At 45.2% G+C, this 14947-nt stretch overlaps 1 protein-coding gene across 2 annotated transcripts; it reads left to right on the top strand.

The window, feature by feature from the left end:
• The first annotated feature begins 561 nt into the window (after positions 1–561).
• Positions 562–13517, top strand: RAB5C (RAB5C, member RAS oncogene family). 2 transcript variants are annotated; one of them, XM_083583621.1, is made up of 6 exons: positions 562–665; positions 5521–5756; positions 8096–8247; positions 9201–9323; positions 11135–11228; positions 12074–13517. In XM_083583621.1, the coding sequence occupies exons 2-6, from the start codon at positions 5591–5593 to the stop codon at positions 12184–12186; spliced, it is 648 nt and encodes a 215-aa protein (XP_083439747.1). In that variant the 5' UTR covers positions 562–665; positions 5521–5590; the 3' UTR covers positions 12187–13517. The 2 variants fall into 2 exon arrangements, with proteins under 2 accessions (XP_083439747.1, XP_083439746.1); XM_083583620.1 differs by having other exon boundaries at positions 577–738.
• Positions 13518–14947: the final 1430 nt, after the last annotated feature.

Consider the following 14947-nt stretch of genomic DNA (forward strand, 5'->3'; position numbering starts at 1 on the left):
TATGTGTGCGTGAAATTAAAAGTGACGTCTTCAAAGAATCTGAGGATATCTTCAAATAAGCATGGCGTTTGCAGCCCGCTCCTGTGCAAGTTTACTCCTTCTATGCATGACCCTCAGAGACTTTAGCTATTGTTACTACTGCTGAATTTCTGGTTCTATCACTAACCCCTTGGGAAGTCGAGGTGATTTTTAAAAATCCGTTTCAGCATGTTAACTTTTGTATGTTTAAAAATAGGCTTGTGTTTTTAAATGGACTTTACTGTTTTTATCTTTCGCAAACCCCTTTGACATAGCTTTTTTTCTTGTTCTTTAAACAATCCAGCGGCTTGTAACTTTTATGAAACAAATAAACCCCGAGCTAACTAACGGAGAGAAACAAGGAAAGAGAAAAGCCCCTTTGGAAGATATCACCCCACCCGTTTATCCTCCCTCCCTGTGGCCTGAAACGCAGTTACGGCGGGATAGAAGGCGGGGCTGCAGCTGCTGTTTTTTCTTTTGGTTCTTTTCCCTCTCGATTGGTGGAAGGAGCAGCCTGTCACAAGGAGAGCGGAAGTAGAAAGGCAAAAAAACCCCGCCCCCGCTGCCAGGAGGAGCCTTTAGCGGAAGCGGAAGAAGCTGGAAAGGAGCCGAGGGCGGAAGTGGCGCCGTTTGAGATTTTTGGAGTGGTGGGTAAAGGGGGATACCGAGCAGCGGGAGGACTGGTGGCGGCGGCGGCGGCGGTCCCGCAGGCGGGAGCGGGTGAGTGATGGGGGTCGGGTCCGGAGGAGGCCGGCCTGGGCTGGCCTTGGGGAAGCACAAGCTGTCCTGCTTGCGGAGAAGGAGCCCCGCGGCTTCGCCTCCCTCGCAGATGGGCGTTGCTGGCCATAGCGGGGCTGCCTCGGCCGTGGCGAGCAAGGATGGAGCCTCCATGGCCAGGGGCAGTGCACCTCTCTCGAGCACCTGTTGTCTTCGAGCCCCGCCTGCGGGCTTCCTGGAGGCATGCCGGGTGCCGCTCTTGGAAACAGGATGCTGGACTAGGAGGACCGCTCTGGCCGACCCGGCAGGGTTGTTGTTTGCTCCGCCCTGCACTGCGCTTTGTAGAAACGCCATAAGCAGAAACAGTTCTCCTTGCGAGCCTGTGAGGCTTGCAGTCTAAGAGCGGGAGTAGTCACAATTCGCATGCAAGGCTCCCAGAGGATTGGGTGTTCACGAAAAATACTGAATGTGCGCGTTTGGACAGAGGAGCTCTTTACTGGTGCGCTGCTCACTGGAGATGCCAGTTAATTTCCTCTTAAGGGGATGAGTGCACGTTTATCAGCTTTGTCGGGCAGAAGTTCAACAGGTGTGACATTTCCTGTATAAGATATCCTATCCCTAAAGCTATGACATTCTAACCTAGGGTGTGGATTCTAAGAGAGAGGGTTCTCAGACCCTTTCTGTCCTACTGTATCCTGATATGCTTTGGACTATGAGTATACATATTCTATCTGTGATCATAGTTGCTGTAAATAAAGGCTGCATTTAAAACAATCAGCCTGAAGGATTGTAATAAAAATGGGCCTTTTTTCAGGGAGCCATCTTGGGAGTCAATAATTTGTGAATTTTGTATGTCATCTGAACTTAACGGATACAGTACTTTCCTCATCAGACAAAACCAACATGATAATAAACAACAGTTTTATTACGGCAAATCCCTTTTCTTACTACCGTTATATTGCATGGATTGACATTCTCTGAAAGACTTCTCCAAAGTTTGTGTAGTGATTAAGAAAGTGGACTGTGACTCAAATTTTGACTCTTAGATGAGTCCATTTGGTGTTTGGCAGTACATATAAGGATCATAACACTGGTCTGCCTCTTGAAGCCTGTAAAAATGCTGGTGCATTATATGTGAATGAAAGTTCGTATTATTGTTACTAAAGGGAACAGGCTCCTCCTTTGTGCAACAATTTCCCTATTATCTTTCTTGCCCCACCTTTTGCCATTTGGCTTCTCCCCACTCCCACCATTTTATCTCAATCCCTGGTCATCACTGCAACCCTGCCCCACCCCTACCCCTTGCTTGCCTCTCTATTGCAGATTCTCTTAAGCCTGTATGCAGGAACAATGTTGCCTGAACATTCTGCATTGCTTGAATGTAAAAGCCTTACTTGTAAAAGTTATGTTTGCTGCCCCGAAACTTAAGGCACCCTTCCTCTTTCCTGTGCCTGCCCTTCTTTATTGGGCGTTGAGAACATTTGGCCCTCCAGATGTTACAGAACTACAACTCCCATCACCCCAGCAAGTATGGCCAATGGCCACAGAGGATGGAAGTTGTAGTTCAGCAGTATCTTTCTCCCCTGTGCTCTAAATCCTTGTTAAATGTTAGTTGTGCCACAGTTCAGGAAGGTGATGTATAGTGTAATTGCTTTGACCGTTTTCCTGAATATATGGATATGTCTCTTTAAAGGTCTACCGTTCTACATGGCCAGATGGGTGGGGTAGCTAGCTCCCAGCATTCTGTTACACTCCAGCATGCCAAGAAGCAAACTATGCAGATGGGAGCATGCTTAATTCTTCTCTTGTTTAAGTGAATTTTGCACTCTTGAGTGCAATTCTTCTCTTGTTTAAGTGAATGGTGGGCATTCAGTTTCATGGAAATAAAGTGCTGTGTTTAAGGACACCGTCATAGCGATGAAACACAGGAAACTGCTTTATATCTTTGGTCAGTATTGTCTATGCTAACTGGTAGTAGGTCTCTGGGGTTTCAGCTAGGGAAGCCTTCCCAGCCCTAGCTGGAGATGCCAGGGATTGAATCTGCGGCCTTCTGAATGCAGAGCAGATGCTACATTTGGCTTTCCAAAACAAAACCTGTGCTCCACCCCTGCTGCAGGTCGCCAGTCCGTCACCGATAGGGATTTTGTAGGGGAGGGATGGGGAAACCATTGGACTCCAATTCCCATCAGCCCCAGCTAGCATGGTTGAGGGTCAAGGATCACAGGAGAAGTGTCCTATTTCGGATGCAACGTTGAGATTCTTTTAATTCACAAGCCCTCCTTCCATGAACATCATATTGGTGGGCCCTGTGCTAGTATTATAGCAAGGCACCAGAGGCTTTTCTCTGGCAAAGGTTTAGGGCAAAATGAAGTGGAGTACATATGTGATTCATATTGAAGTTAGATCATATCCACCAGACCTCAGTGCCTTAAGAAGACTCTTGTATGTCTGTAAGATGCTACATGGTTTCTCACAATCCATATCCAGGCTGAGGAAGGTCTGGTTGTTGTGCTGTTGGTTGTGACCTGAGAAGTTGCCAGTAACAATTTCTGTTTATATTTATTCAGGGTTAGCCTGTGCAGTATTTAGTAAAAACACACACACACCACAGTCAAACACTAAATAAGAGTGTGTGCAGTCAGTACACGTAGTAACCTGATAGACCCATCTTATTGCTTTAAACATTCAGCCAAGAAAAGAAGTATTTAGCTTCAATAGCTTAACTCAATAAATGTCGGGTTGGTTGTTCCCGGATATATCAGGGACTACTGATTAACAGTAACTCATTTCTTTCACTTTTGAGTTACTGCTCAGTGTACTCAGTATAAATTGTAAAATGCTGAGTGCCTTGTCTAAAGGTCAGCTGGTTTGAATATTTAGCATCCTTAGGCAGAAAAAGTTTGAGGTGTCACCGATCCCTGCCCCCCACAATCCAAGCAAAGAATTCTCACTGCGGTCAGCTAAAGACAACCAACCATGCCCTGCACCCCCCACCCAAACCTCTCTCACTGCCTAAGAAAAACAAAAAATGAATAGAAAAAGAACATACCCAAGTGATGCTGACACAAAAGCTCCACGCATACACTAACTAAAAGAATATAAGTTTAACCACCCCACCTCCTCTCCCACTTTCTCCTCCAACAACCTTATACTGCATTCAATACTTAATGCCTCACATCCAGTGTCACTGCTCTGTAAAAAAGACACTATGACCTGAAAAAAGAGATAGCACACCTACTTTTGTAACCAAAGAAAGTGCTTAATAAAAATTATGTTTAAAAAGAAAGAAAGTTCGAGGCACAGAGAAGTGTAGTGTGGAAAGCTAATGTAACTTTTTACCTAAGTAAAAAAGTAAGATGAGTTCCACAGTCTCTTTTGCTCTGCGCATACTGAGCCTTGATGCCTAAATGTAGTACAGTGGTACCTTGGGTTACAGAAGCTTCAGGTTACAGACTCTGCTAACCCAGAAATAGTACCTCGGGTTAAGAACTTAGCTTCAGGATGAGAACAGAAATTGCGCGGCGGTGGTGGCGTGGTGGTGGCAGCGGGAGGCCCCATTAGCTAAAGTGGTGCTTCAGGTTAAGAACAGTTTCAGGTTAAGAACGGACCTCCAGAACGAATTAAGTTTTTAACCCAAGGTACCACTGTATATGGGTACACAAATAGCTGAGCTATATGCTCATACAGTTAGTCACATACATATTACACATCTATTCAACATAGAGATACCTTGTTATAATCCTTACTACAGCCCCGCAAATTGGATCAGTATTGTCCCCCTGTCGGTGGGCACGAAGAATAAACTTTTCCTAAGGCCACCCAGTGAGTTATGGAAGATAATAATAGTAGTAGTAGCAGTAGTAGTAATAATAATAATATTTTTCTTTATATCCCACACATCCTGGTTTAAAAACCGGGCTCAGGGTGGCTAACAGCAAATATAAAACATTGATTAAAATGTGACTTTAAAACAGCATAAAATACAACATAAAATGCAGCATCAATATCAATAAAATTCAAAAATTCAGGGGTCATGGGGGGGGACCCCGTCGGTAGACATCAAATGATCACCAGGGTTAACTGGCCAAGTTGGTCCTACTAGGGCCAGCAAGGAGACCAGAGAAGAATTTAAATGTGGGGTCCCAGAAAGGGTTTCTTCATAGAAGAGGAAAGGAGAAAAGCGAATAGAGGATTAGGATAATTCCAATTGAAGGCCAGGCAGAATAGCTTTGTCTTACAGGCCCTGCGGAAGGAGATCATGTCCTGCAGGGCCCTAGTCTCGTGGGACAGAGCATTCCACCAGGTCGGAGCCATCACTGAAAAAGCCCTGGCCCTGGCGGAGGATAGTCTGGCTTCCTTAGATGTGAGATCGAGACGTCCTAATTTATAGCTTGATATTTTATCCACTGGGCTGGAACATCCCTCAACCCAGCCAATCACGTTAGAAGTTTTAATGCTGCAGACTAATGCTGTTGTAATGGTAAAACAGTGGCGAACAATACAGTGCATGCGCTTATTAGAAGGACTAAGAAGCCACTTCAGGTAAGATGCTCTGTACATTGGAACGACAGAGGAGCAGTTCACCTGAAACCACCCAGGAGAGCTTGTGGCAAGAATGAAGCTTCCAGTTCCACATTTGAGCTGCTGGATCAGGGGCAGAACACCTGTGCCAGCTGGGACTGACAGGATGTGGAGTTCAAGAATACCCGGAGGGCCACGGGTTTCCCCACCTCTGTGCTAGCTCAAAAGCCGGTTTCACACCACTGAAATGTCTCTTTCTTTCAGTTGGAGATTTGTGTTCCTCGCCAACAGTCCCATCTCCTTCTCATCAGAGCCTGTGCCCTTGGAACAGGCCATGGCAGGCCGCAGTGGAGCTGCACGGCCAAACGGGCCAGCTGCAGGGAACAAGATCTGTCAGTTCAAATTGGTTCTTCTGGGCGAGTCAGCTGTTGGGAAGTCCAGCCTGGTCTTGCGCTTTGTGAAAGGACAGTTCCATGAGTACCAGGAGAGCACAATTGGAGGTGAGTATTGGTGGACTCCAGCTGTGGGTTAAGTTACAGAAGAGTCTTGGGCCTTTGCAGGACCCCCCTCCCCCCCCCCCCGCTTGCAAACTTTTTGTGATTAGGGAGCTCTTTCCACACTGATATGGTGCAAAGAATTCTCAGTGAGCCTAACAAGGCGCCCATTCCATTTCAAAGTGAAGCACTAGCCAGGCCTGTTTGTCGGCCCTGTTTTTCCCACCTAGGACATTATGTATTCCCTACATATCTCAACAGTCACTTACAGCTGTAAACTATTATAATGACTAAACAGATTTATAGACCTACATTGTACAAAACGGAATAAAGCACAAGCTCCAAGACTAATAAAATCACTTTGGCGAGCTCTAAAACAATAAAACCATTTATACTCTGAAACAACAATACGATTTAATCAGATGTATAATTAATCTTCCTTAAATGACAGGGAAAGCCTTCCTAAACAAAAATGTTTTCATTAGCTGCTTGTCTGGTTTCAGCTGGTAATTTGTTCCAGAGAGCTGGGGCTGCAACACTAAAAGCCTGGTTTAAACTACCGGGGGAAGTTGGCAGCAGAGAGCAAGCTTTCGCTAAAGTAGCTCGTCTGCCATTGCTAATTCTCACTGCTCTTCTGACAGTGTTCTCCTACCCAGCAATATTTTCAAACAGAGGCAACTTGGCAGAAGGATGTAGTTGTCTGTAGGGGGCAACGGGGGTTAATCTGTTTCAACAGTTCCTTCTAGACTTTTTTTTAGAGCCACGATGCCACTTCTGGCTGAAACTTGCAGACGAAACGGCAAAAGGAAGAGAAGGCTGCGCATTTGTCTATCCTTGCAAAAATGTCAGTTTGGAAGAAGCGTCTTCTCTGCCCTGAGCAGATTAGCCAGCCTGACGCCTGAAGTTCTTGCTTCACCTCTTACAATGCCCCTCTGTCAAGATCGACCTTGGCAGTTCTGGCGCAATTTTTGCAAAGTGGGGACTTCTGGCTTGGTTGGAGTCAGTGATGTCAAGTCCTATTTGGTTTCATCTAAATAGAGCAGTGGCTGCTTAGGAGCTGGTTTGCCCACAGCCTGCCAGGTACATGTTGTATATACGCTGTGGGGCATAGGACTCAGTGTGGACTGACCTGACCTCTGCCTTGTGTGTGTGGGGGGGGTGCTTTGTTGACCCACTCCACTTCATGCTGCAGAAGGTATGGACAGGTGGAGCCTACTTGCATACAGATAGAAGACCTGGTTCACCTTAACGTTCTTTAGTTTATATTCTGTTTTGCAGGCTTGGGATGGGTAAGAACAAACAGGAGTATGCAGGTGCCACAACAAAATTCTCTGCTAGGTAACCCACACTTGGCTTTACCCCAGCTGTCAAATGCCATTCCGAAAACAGAAAGCTTTGCACTTCTTCCAGAAAGCATTTTGGGTTCTGAACCTGGCATCTAGAAGAAGAGGGTAGTTGCACAAATGTGAGGGCAGTTGTCCTGTGCCCTTCCTGGTTGAACTTAGCGTGCATCCCTTGGTGCAGATCATAACAGCCCGAAGCTTAACTCCAGCACAAAAGCCAAAGGGATGTGTGAACTGATCTTCTGTCCAAGCTCTGCATAAAAGGAGGGCTTCTATTTAACAAATCCCCCCCCCCCCGGCTTCAAATGGCTAACATTGCTCTTTTTGCAGCCAAGTCCCATAGTATCTTAATACTGCAGCAGGGCTAATCTGTGGCCCTTCAGATGTTTGGTTTGGACTACAACAATGCTTCACAAATAATCCAGAGACGCATTTTAAATAAGAGGAAACATTCTACTCATGTAAAAACACGCTGATTCCTGGACTGTCCGCAGGCCAGATTTAAAAGGCAATTGGGCTGGATCTGGCCCCCGGGCCTTAGTTTGCCTACCCATGGGTTAGCATGTCAGACTAGGACCTGAGTTCAAATCCCCACTCAACCATGATGCCCACCGAGTGGCCTTCGGCTAGTCGCTCACTCTTAAGCCTAACCCATCTCATGGGGTTATCGCGATGATAAAATGAGGAGGAGGAGAACTATTTACACTACTTTGAGCTCTTTGGGTGAAAGTTGGGGTAATAAAAGTTTTCTATAATTACAAAAAATACAACAGAATTTAAATTAAATAGCCATAAACAACAATATCTCCAAGTATACAATAAAGAGACAAAAACATAATACCAATCATAGCAAAAATTAATCATCTCCAATATTACAAGTAAAACTTGTACTTGAATGTGCAAGTAAAACAACAGTATCTCGGAAATGTATCGGAACATGTGCAGAGTTCAATCCAAGATTTTTTGCACCTTCCTGTAACTAATCTAATGTTTTTTTCCCAGCGGCTTTCCTCACACAGACCATTTGCCTAGATGACACAACGGTCAAGTTTGAGATTTGGGATACAGCTGGGCAGGAGCGCTACCACAGTCTGGCACCCATGTATTACCGGGGTGCCCAAGCGGCCATTGTTGTCTATGACATCACCAACATGGTGAGGATTTTTGACTCTGTCTTGTCAGGTTAGACCCAAGAGGGCCTCTTCTCTTGTTCCGATAATCTTGAATGCCTGAAGTCCTGGACGTGTAGGAATCCATCTGATGAATGCCTTATGGCCCAGGGTATGACTTTCAAGGAGAACCAAGCCCCTTGGGCTTGCTTTAAGACTAAAAATGCTTGGTTTTCCTTGGTGGTATGAAAACAGGCTGGGCTCTTTACACCTTAGTTGCAATTGGAATTTACTGTTGGGTCTAGTAAGTGAGGTTGTAAATCTATTGTCTGGGCTCCACCACTTTGGATGGCATCGTCTCCATGATGCAACATTCTTCCATAAAAAATAATAATCTCTGCATCTGGAAAAGTAGCATGTTGGGGAAAGGGGGAAGCTAGAAGCTTTCGCCTGCAGCCTTTAGTAGTACAACGGACTCTACTACTGCCTTCTGTTGGAACACTTCCGTGCTTACTGTTCTTGTGTCAATTTCATTTCATTTCCATATACTAAGGCATGTGACGATAGCCCCAAAATACACAATTCTGTGAGCTCCTGAACCTTAGCCAAATCCTAACATTTTAAAATCTTGGTATTTAAATTGGACGTTGAGGAATTTTGAAGTCTGGTCTTAATACAGCAGTTTAATGTCCCCATGCAATGTTTGTTAAACATAAACCTGTCCAATGCACTCATTTACATGTAAAATCCAGCAGCACCCATAACTCTGAATGTTAGAAAAATGTCATTTTTGCTAGCAATTTTTCCTCTGCCGCTGTCAATCTTTGCCCAGCCTTGGATATGCAAAACTAAGATGGAAGTGACAGGCCAGTGAACATGTTTTCTGCTTGTTAGGAAGAGTGTGTTTGCATTCCAGTTAGAAAGAACTGGTATTCTTCTTGCACTGAACTGACTGCTGAGCTGACTTCCCTCTTTCCTTGCCTGTTTCCCTCTTGTAGGACACCTTTGTACGAGCCAAGAACTGGGTGAAGGAACTGCAGCGGCAAGCCAGCTCTAACATAGTCATTGCCCTGGCAGGGAACAAGGCTGACTTGGCCAGCAAGCGAGCTGTTGATTTCCAGGTGAGTGGCGTTCATTGCCTTGGGAAGTAAACCTCCTTGTCGTCCTGTGACTGCAGGAAGCTGCTGTCATGAACTTGCTAACATGGCTAGGCAAACAGCTTTCCTCTCCTACTCATCTAATATATATGTAACTAGTGGGAAGTGCTTGGCAGGGCATGGGAATTTAAAGAAATCAATAAATATTGTGATTTTTAAATTGATAGTTTAATTAGTGAATTTCAGGGCTTCACGCACACACACACACCAACCCAGGGATTCAACATGACCTGGCCCTGAATCAACTTGAGGGGGGGCAAAGTCATGCCAAAGTCACATTTCTGTCCACCGTCTTGATTCAAAATGGCGGAACTCACACCTCATGAACCCCCATGCTGATACCTGATACTTGTTTATTAAGTAAGTTAAATTCCTGTTTTTTTCCGCTAAAGTGGCTAATGACACTTGTAAAACACAACAGATACCCCCCAAAACAACCAGCCCCACTCAAACAAGAACCAGCATCATATGTTCTTCCCACAGGGCAGATGGTATCATATTAGACAGTCATTCAGTCAAGTTCCATAGTGTGTTACAGTAGAGGCAACAATTGGAAAAACCAAAATGTGAACTGAAGACAGTAGATAGATAGATAATACTTTATTTGGCTATAAGCCCACAAGGTAAAACCAATCAAACTGAAGACAGTGCTATCATCAGTATAAAACAGGGCAGAGTAGTAGTTAATTCTCAAAGACCAACTGAAACAGCCAGGTTTACTTGACTGCATAAAGCAGAGAGGGGGCTGTTATAATCTCCTTTGGAAGGGGGATCCAGAAGTATTGGGGCGGCGACAGAAAAGATCCTGGTAGAGAGTAGTAGTTCTCCAATACAGTGGTACCTCAGGTTACAGACGCTTCAGGTTACAGACTCCACTAACCCAGAAATAGTACCTCGGGTTAAGAACTTTGCTTCAGGATGAGAACAGAAATTGCGCCACAGCGGCAGCGGGAGGCCCCATTAGCTAAAGTGGTGCTTCAGTTTAAGAACAGTTTCATGTTAAGAACGGACCTCCAGAACCAATTAAGTTCTTAACCCGAGGTACCACTGTATTATGGGGTTCTGGAGAAAGGGCCTCATGAGTAGATCTTAAGCGTGTGTGTGGCGGTGGGGAGGCACTCGCTTCTTGGAGGCATCAGTGGCTGCCCCACAGCTGTCATGCCAGGTTCAGTTACCATTGAGTCATGCCGTCCTGGGAGACTGGAGTGTCTCCACTGTGCCACCCCCCGGGATGATGCTGGCAGTGGCCAAGGCTGTCATCATTCCTCCATTAGCGAATTCTGTTTTTCAAGCACAGCTGGGACACCCAACGAACATGACGCCCCTTGCTAGGCCTGCTCCAATCATAGCTCTTTTCTCACGCTGAGCAGTCTTCCACAAGCCTCTTGTCCGCACTAGTTTGGAATCCACGTCATCTTTTCCGTCCTGGGAGCGAAACGCAATGTGGTGGCCAGAACTAAGTGAGGGTGCAAGGTGCTGACAGCAGTATTGAACTGAACTGGAAAGCCTGGAGACTGCTATGCAGCTGTGGTGGCTACCCATTCACCGATGAGTTTAGCTGTCTTCTCTTTACCATCTCTCTGTTTATAGGTGTTTGGTGAACAGAGGTTGAAGGCAGTGTTTATACTGGTTATAAAGGGTAGCACTTCTGACATGTCCCTTCCTTTCTGTTACTGAGTTGTGGTTCTAGGAAGCACCAGATCAGGCCACCAAAAGGTTGGCTGAGTGCATGTCTCTGCACAGATTCTGATTTGGCTCGACACATTCCCTTGCAGGAAGCCCAGTCCTATGCAGATGACAACAGCTTGCTGTTTATGGAGACATCCGCAAAGACGGCAATGAATGTGAATGAGACCTTCATGGCGATAGGTTAGTAAAGTGGTGGGGAGACGCAGGGTGGCGAGTCACCCTCCACACTGACATATATTGGGGACAAAGTGATGTTAAATAAATAAACAGACACACACATACACATCACAATCTTGGGTTCCTGAACAGCTTGGGGTGCAGTTCGCTGCAGAATTGGCCAGTTCAGACTTGAGGAAACTTGCAGGACTAGATCCAGGAAAGGCCATGTGGGGATTCATTCATTCATTCGGTTTCTATCCCACCTTTTTCTCCAAGGAGCTCAAGGTGGTGTGCATGATTCTTCCCCCACCCCCGGTCATTTAATCCTCACAACAAGCCTGTGAGGTAGGTTAGGCTGAGAGGCAGTGACTGGCCCAAGGTCACCCAGTGAGCTTTATGTCCAAGGTGGTATTTGACCTCTCTGTTGCCAAAAGTGCTGGGTAGGAGAAATGCAGGCTCTGGAAGATCGGGTGGAATGAGGTCCCAAGGGAGGGGAGCTGAAATAAGGGCCTACAGAGTGAGTAGTGTGTTGAGAAATGAGGGTGGGGGGGAGACAAGAGAAAGAAGTAGGGTAGAGAGGCCAGAGAGGTGGGCAGGAGGAGGTGGTTAAGCAAGGCAGCTGGGGGCAAGGGGTGTGTGGAGCAGAAAGGCACGAGAGTCTAGAGACAGAGAAGCTGAATATACCCATCTTGACTGACCAGCTGAATATTGCGGTGCCAGTCACCCCTTTGAAAGCAGCAGGAAATTGAGAGGATGCTAGCTTCCAGGAGCTGGGACGGACATGATCTTAATCCCCTGCTCCCGCCACAGGGTGAATCTTACAAACCAGTTCACTTGGATGTGCCTCTTCCTTTTCCCCTCCTCAGCCAAGAAGCTCCCCAAAAACGAACCGCAGTGCCCAACGGGAACAGCAGGCAGGAACCGAGGTGTCGACCTCCAGGAGAGTAGCCAACCCAGCAAGGGACCGTGTTGCAACTGAAGGGGCCATACTGCCTGCCCCTCTGGGCGACCCCAACTGGAATGCGCCTGAACCAATCGCACTTACGGAAGAACAGCTGCCAGGATCCCTCTTCTTCCCACCTCTTCCCAATCCCCCCCTTTTTTGCTGCTGTGTCTCCTCCCCTCTCTTTCCCTCTGGTTGCAGAATGGAGGGAGCAAGAACCACCTGCCCCCTCTTCTGTACAAATGATGAATTCATCTTTTTTAAAAAAAGTCTTAGTCACCTTTTTTTAATAAAAAGAGCAAAAACACACAAAGGAACTATGGCACACCTCTTCGACCACTCTTAATGGGTAGGTGATGTGCATTTCCAGAGCTTTGGCCTCTCCTATCTCTGCCTTTCCTTTTCCTTTTCTTTTTCTGAAGGGTTCTTACAGCCTCGTATTTGCTCGCAGCCGCTTGGAAGGAAGGCCTGCCTTACTTCAACCAGAAGTGACTTTTGGAACACCTGCTTGGTGATTCTAAGCCACTTCCACCGGTAGGGCTTAACCCTAAAGAAAATGTGGTTGCCGTAGGCCGGGGAAGGCGCTGAGAGTTGTATGCTGGCAGAACGACAACTCCCAGGGTTCCTTGGCCAGGAGCCTGGTTTAGATACGGTACAGACTTGCTCTTATAAAAAGCAAGTACTGTAACGAAACACACAGGTAACCACTAAATGAAACGGTAGCAGTAATGCTACATTGAGGAAGAACTTCTGGCCTTTAAGCCTTGTTTTGACCAAATCACAATTATGAGTATTGCCAGGGGTTGCGGGGGCGGGGGGAAGGGATCTGATTTTCTTCTGTATTTTGTATTCTTGTTTTCAACATATAACCAATCAGTATCTCTTTAATCACATATACCAACTAGCCTTGCACCCACCTAAGTTTGCATTGGGCTTTGGGTATACCAACTCTGCATTAATATTTTTTTTTCCTATTTACATTTTGGATATAATGCACTAATTCAGCCTGTTGAAGAAAAATTGTATTAAAATTATCACTTCTTTTGAGCAACGTGATGCCATTGTTAATAACCCTATAGTATGATGTTGGTGGGTGTATAGATGCAGGGGGGTGGGGAGGATGGACGTGATGTGGGGAGGGGGGCAATAATATGTATTCACATGCAGATGAAATATTGGTAATTCCACTAAATAAAACTGCAGAAGGGAGACCACAGATTTTGTTTCTGATCTAGTGCCTGAGGCAATTTTGTCTTAACTCATATTGGTATTTAAGGGGAGGAGTCTGTCAGTCTCTTCAATGCAAAGCTCCAGTTGTGTATGATTTGAAAAATAAATTTTTTATAAATCAGATACTGACCAGAAAAGCAGCTTCTGTCTTTGTATAAATCAGCCACGTTAATGTCTGAAATCTCCACTAAACTTATCTGGAAGTAAGATAACTCTTTACTCTGAAAATTTGGAGGACATTTTACAATTTGCTTGGATGAATTCACATCATTACACTCTCAATTGTTGGGCTTACACTGCTAATATTCTTAGATTTTCAAGTATTGTAGTTCTTGATCCTTGGATCACAAATATTCTTCCAAGAATGATTCTGTATCTGGAAAAGGAAACAAGGGACTACTGTGTGGGTGGGCGAAACATGGCTTGTTGCCTGCAGGTGCCCTTGAGTTGTGGACTGAGCTGCTGTGACATCATGGAATGTTTGTGCGCATCCAAATTGTCCAGGAGAAAGCTTCTGTAAAGAAAACAGTAGTGCCATTTCTGTAAGGGAAGTAAAAGGTCCATTTGCCTGGTAAAGAATCTTTACATAATGCTGAGTGAAGTTTTTGATGTTAGGAATGGAATCCTCCTCCCCTTGGAATTGGTTGCATCAAGTGTTTGCGGGGGGAGAGGGTGTTTCAAAGAAAGAAAAATATTGTTTACAAATTAAAATAGATCTGCGACTTATCAGTCAGGTCTCCAAAACTAGTTTTTGATGGTACAACAGAATTCAAATATAGATGTACAGTATAGACTGTTTCCAGAACTAAACACCCAGGTTGGTTAATATGACCTTGCATTGGGAAGGCAGGCCTACCTCCAGTATGTAATAGGTCAAAAACATGGGGTGGCGTTCACACCCTATTAAATCTTATGCTCCATTGAGGTCAGTAAAAGAGCATATGCTCTGAAGGCTCAGCAGCCTTGATCTCTTATTAAAATGATCTCTGGTACTATGGCTGCAAAAGACCTGAAACTTCTTCATTTGCCTTCCTGAATAGTGTTGCCACCTGCCCCCAAATCTTGATCAGTTTCCAGAACTAAGAGCCAAAATCTCAGCTAAACTGTTATGTCTCATTTTTACTCCCTTTTTTTCTCTAGGAAAGCCAGTAGATCCAGGAAGTCAGTTTCCACAAAGAAGTCCTTATGTGTTTGTAGTTTTGCAGTCCTGTATCTAGTCTGACTGAAGGCATTCTTTCATTCACTGTATATTTGTACTTTTAAGAGCCAGGTAGGAGTGGTTCAATATATGTGTATTTGTAAAGGTGAGAGGCATTCTTCGAAGGCTTCACTTCTGGGCAGCATTGTACAAAAGAATCAACGTTTGGTTCTTTTCATGAGAAGCAGCATTTGGCATGTATTCTGAGGCATTTTGTCCTTTGCAGGTAACTTTTTTTTAAAAAAAGGAATTCTAGGTCACTCAACACAAGTTCAGAGCCATCCCAAAATGCAAGAGGGTTGTCACTTTCTGCAAGCATCTTTTCCTGTGACTTTCTTAGATTTTATAAGTTTTATTGTAACAAAACAC

This window comes from Podarcis filfolensis (assembly GCF_964270895.1).
Source record: "Podarcis filfolensis genome assembly, chromosome: 13".
NCBI classification, from domain to species: domain Eukaryota; kingdom Metazoa; phylum Chordata; class Lepidosauria; order Squamata; family Lacertidae; genus Podarcis; species Podarcis filfolensis.

Bases quoted from the DNA above. Each gene is read 5' to 3' on its own strand.
- RAB5C (XM_083583621.1), top strand. From the start codon at position 5,591: ATGGCAGGCCGCAGTGGAGCTGCACGGCCAAACGGGCCAGCTGCAGGG. The intron at 5,757-8,095 runs GTGAGTATTGGT...TTTTTTTCCCAG, and splicing joins CCAGGAGAGCACAATTGGAG to CGGCTTTCCTCACACAGACC. The intron at 11,229-12,073 runs GTTAGTAAAGTG...TCCCCTCCTCAG, and splicing joins TGAGACCTTCATGGCGATAG to CCAAGAAGCTCCCCAAAAAC.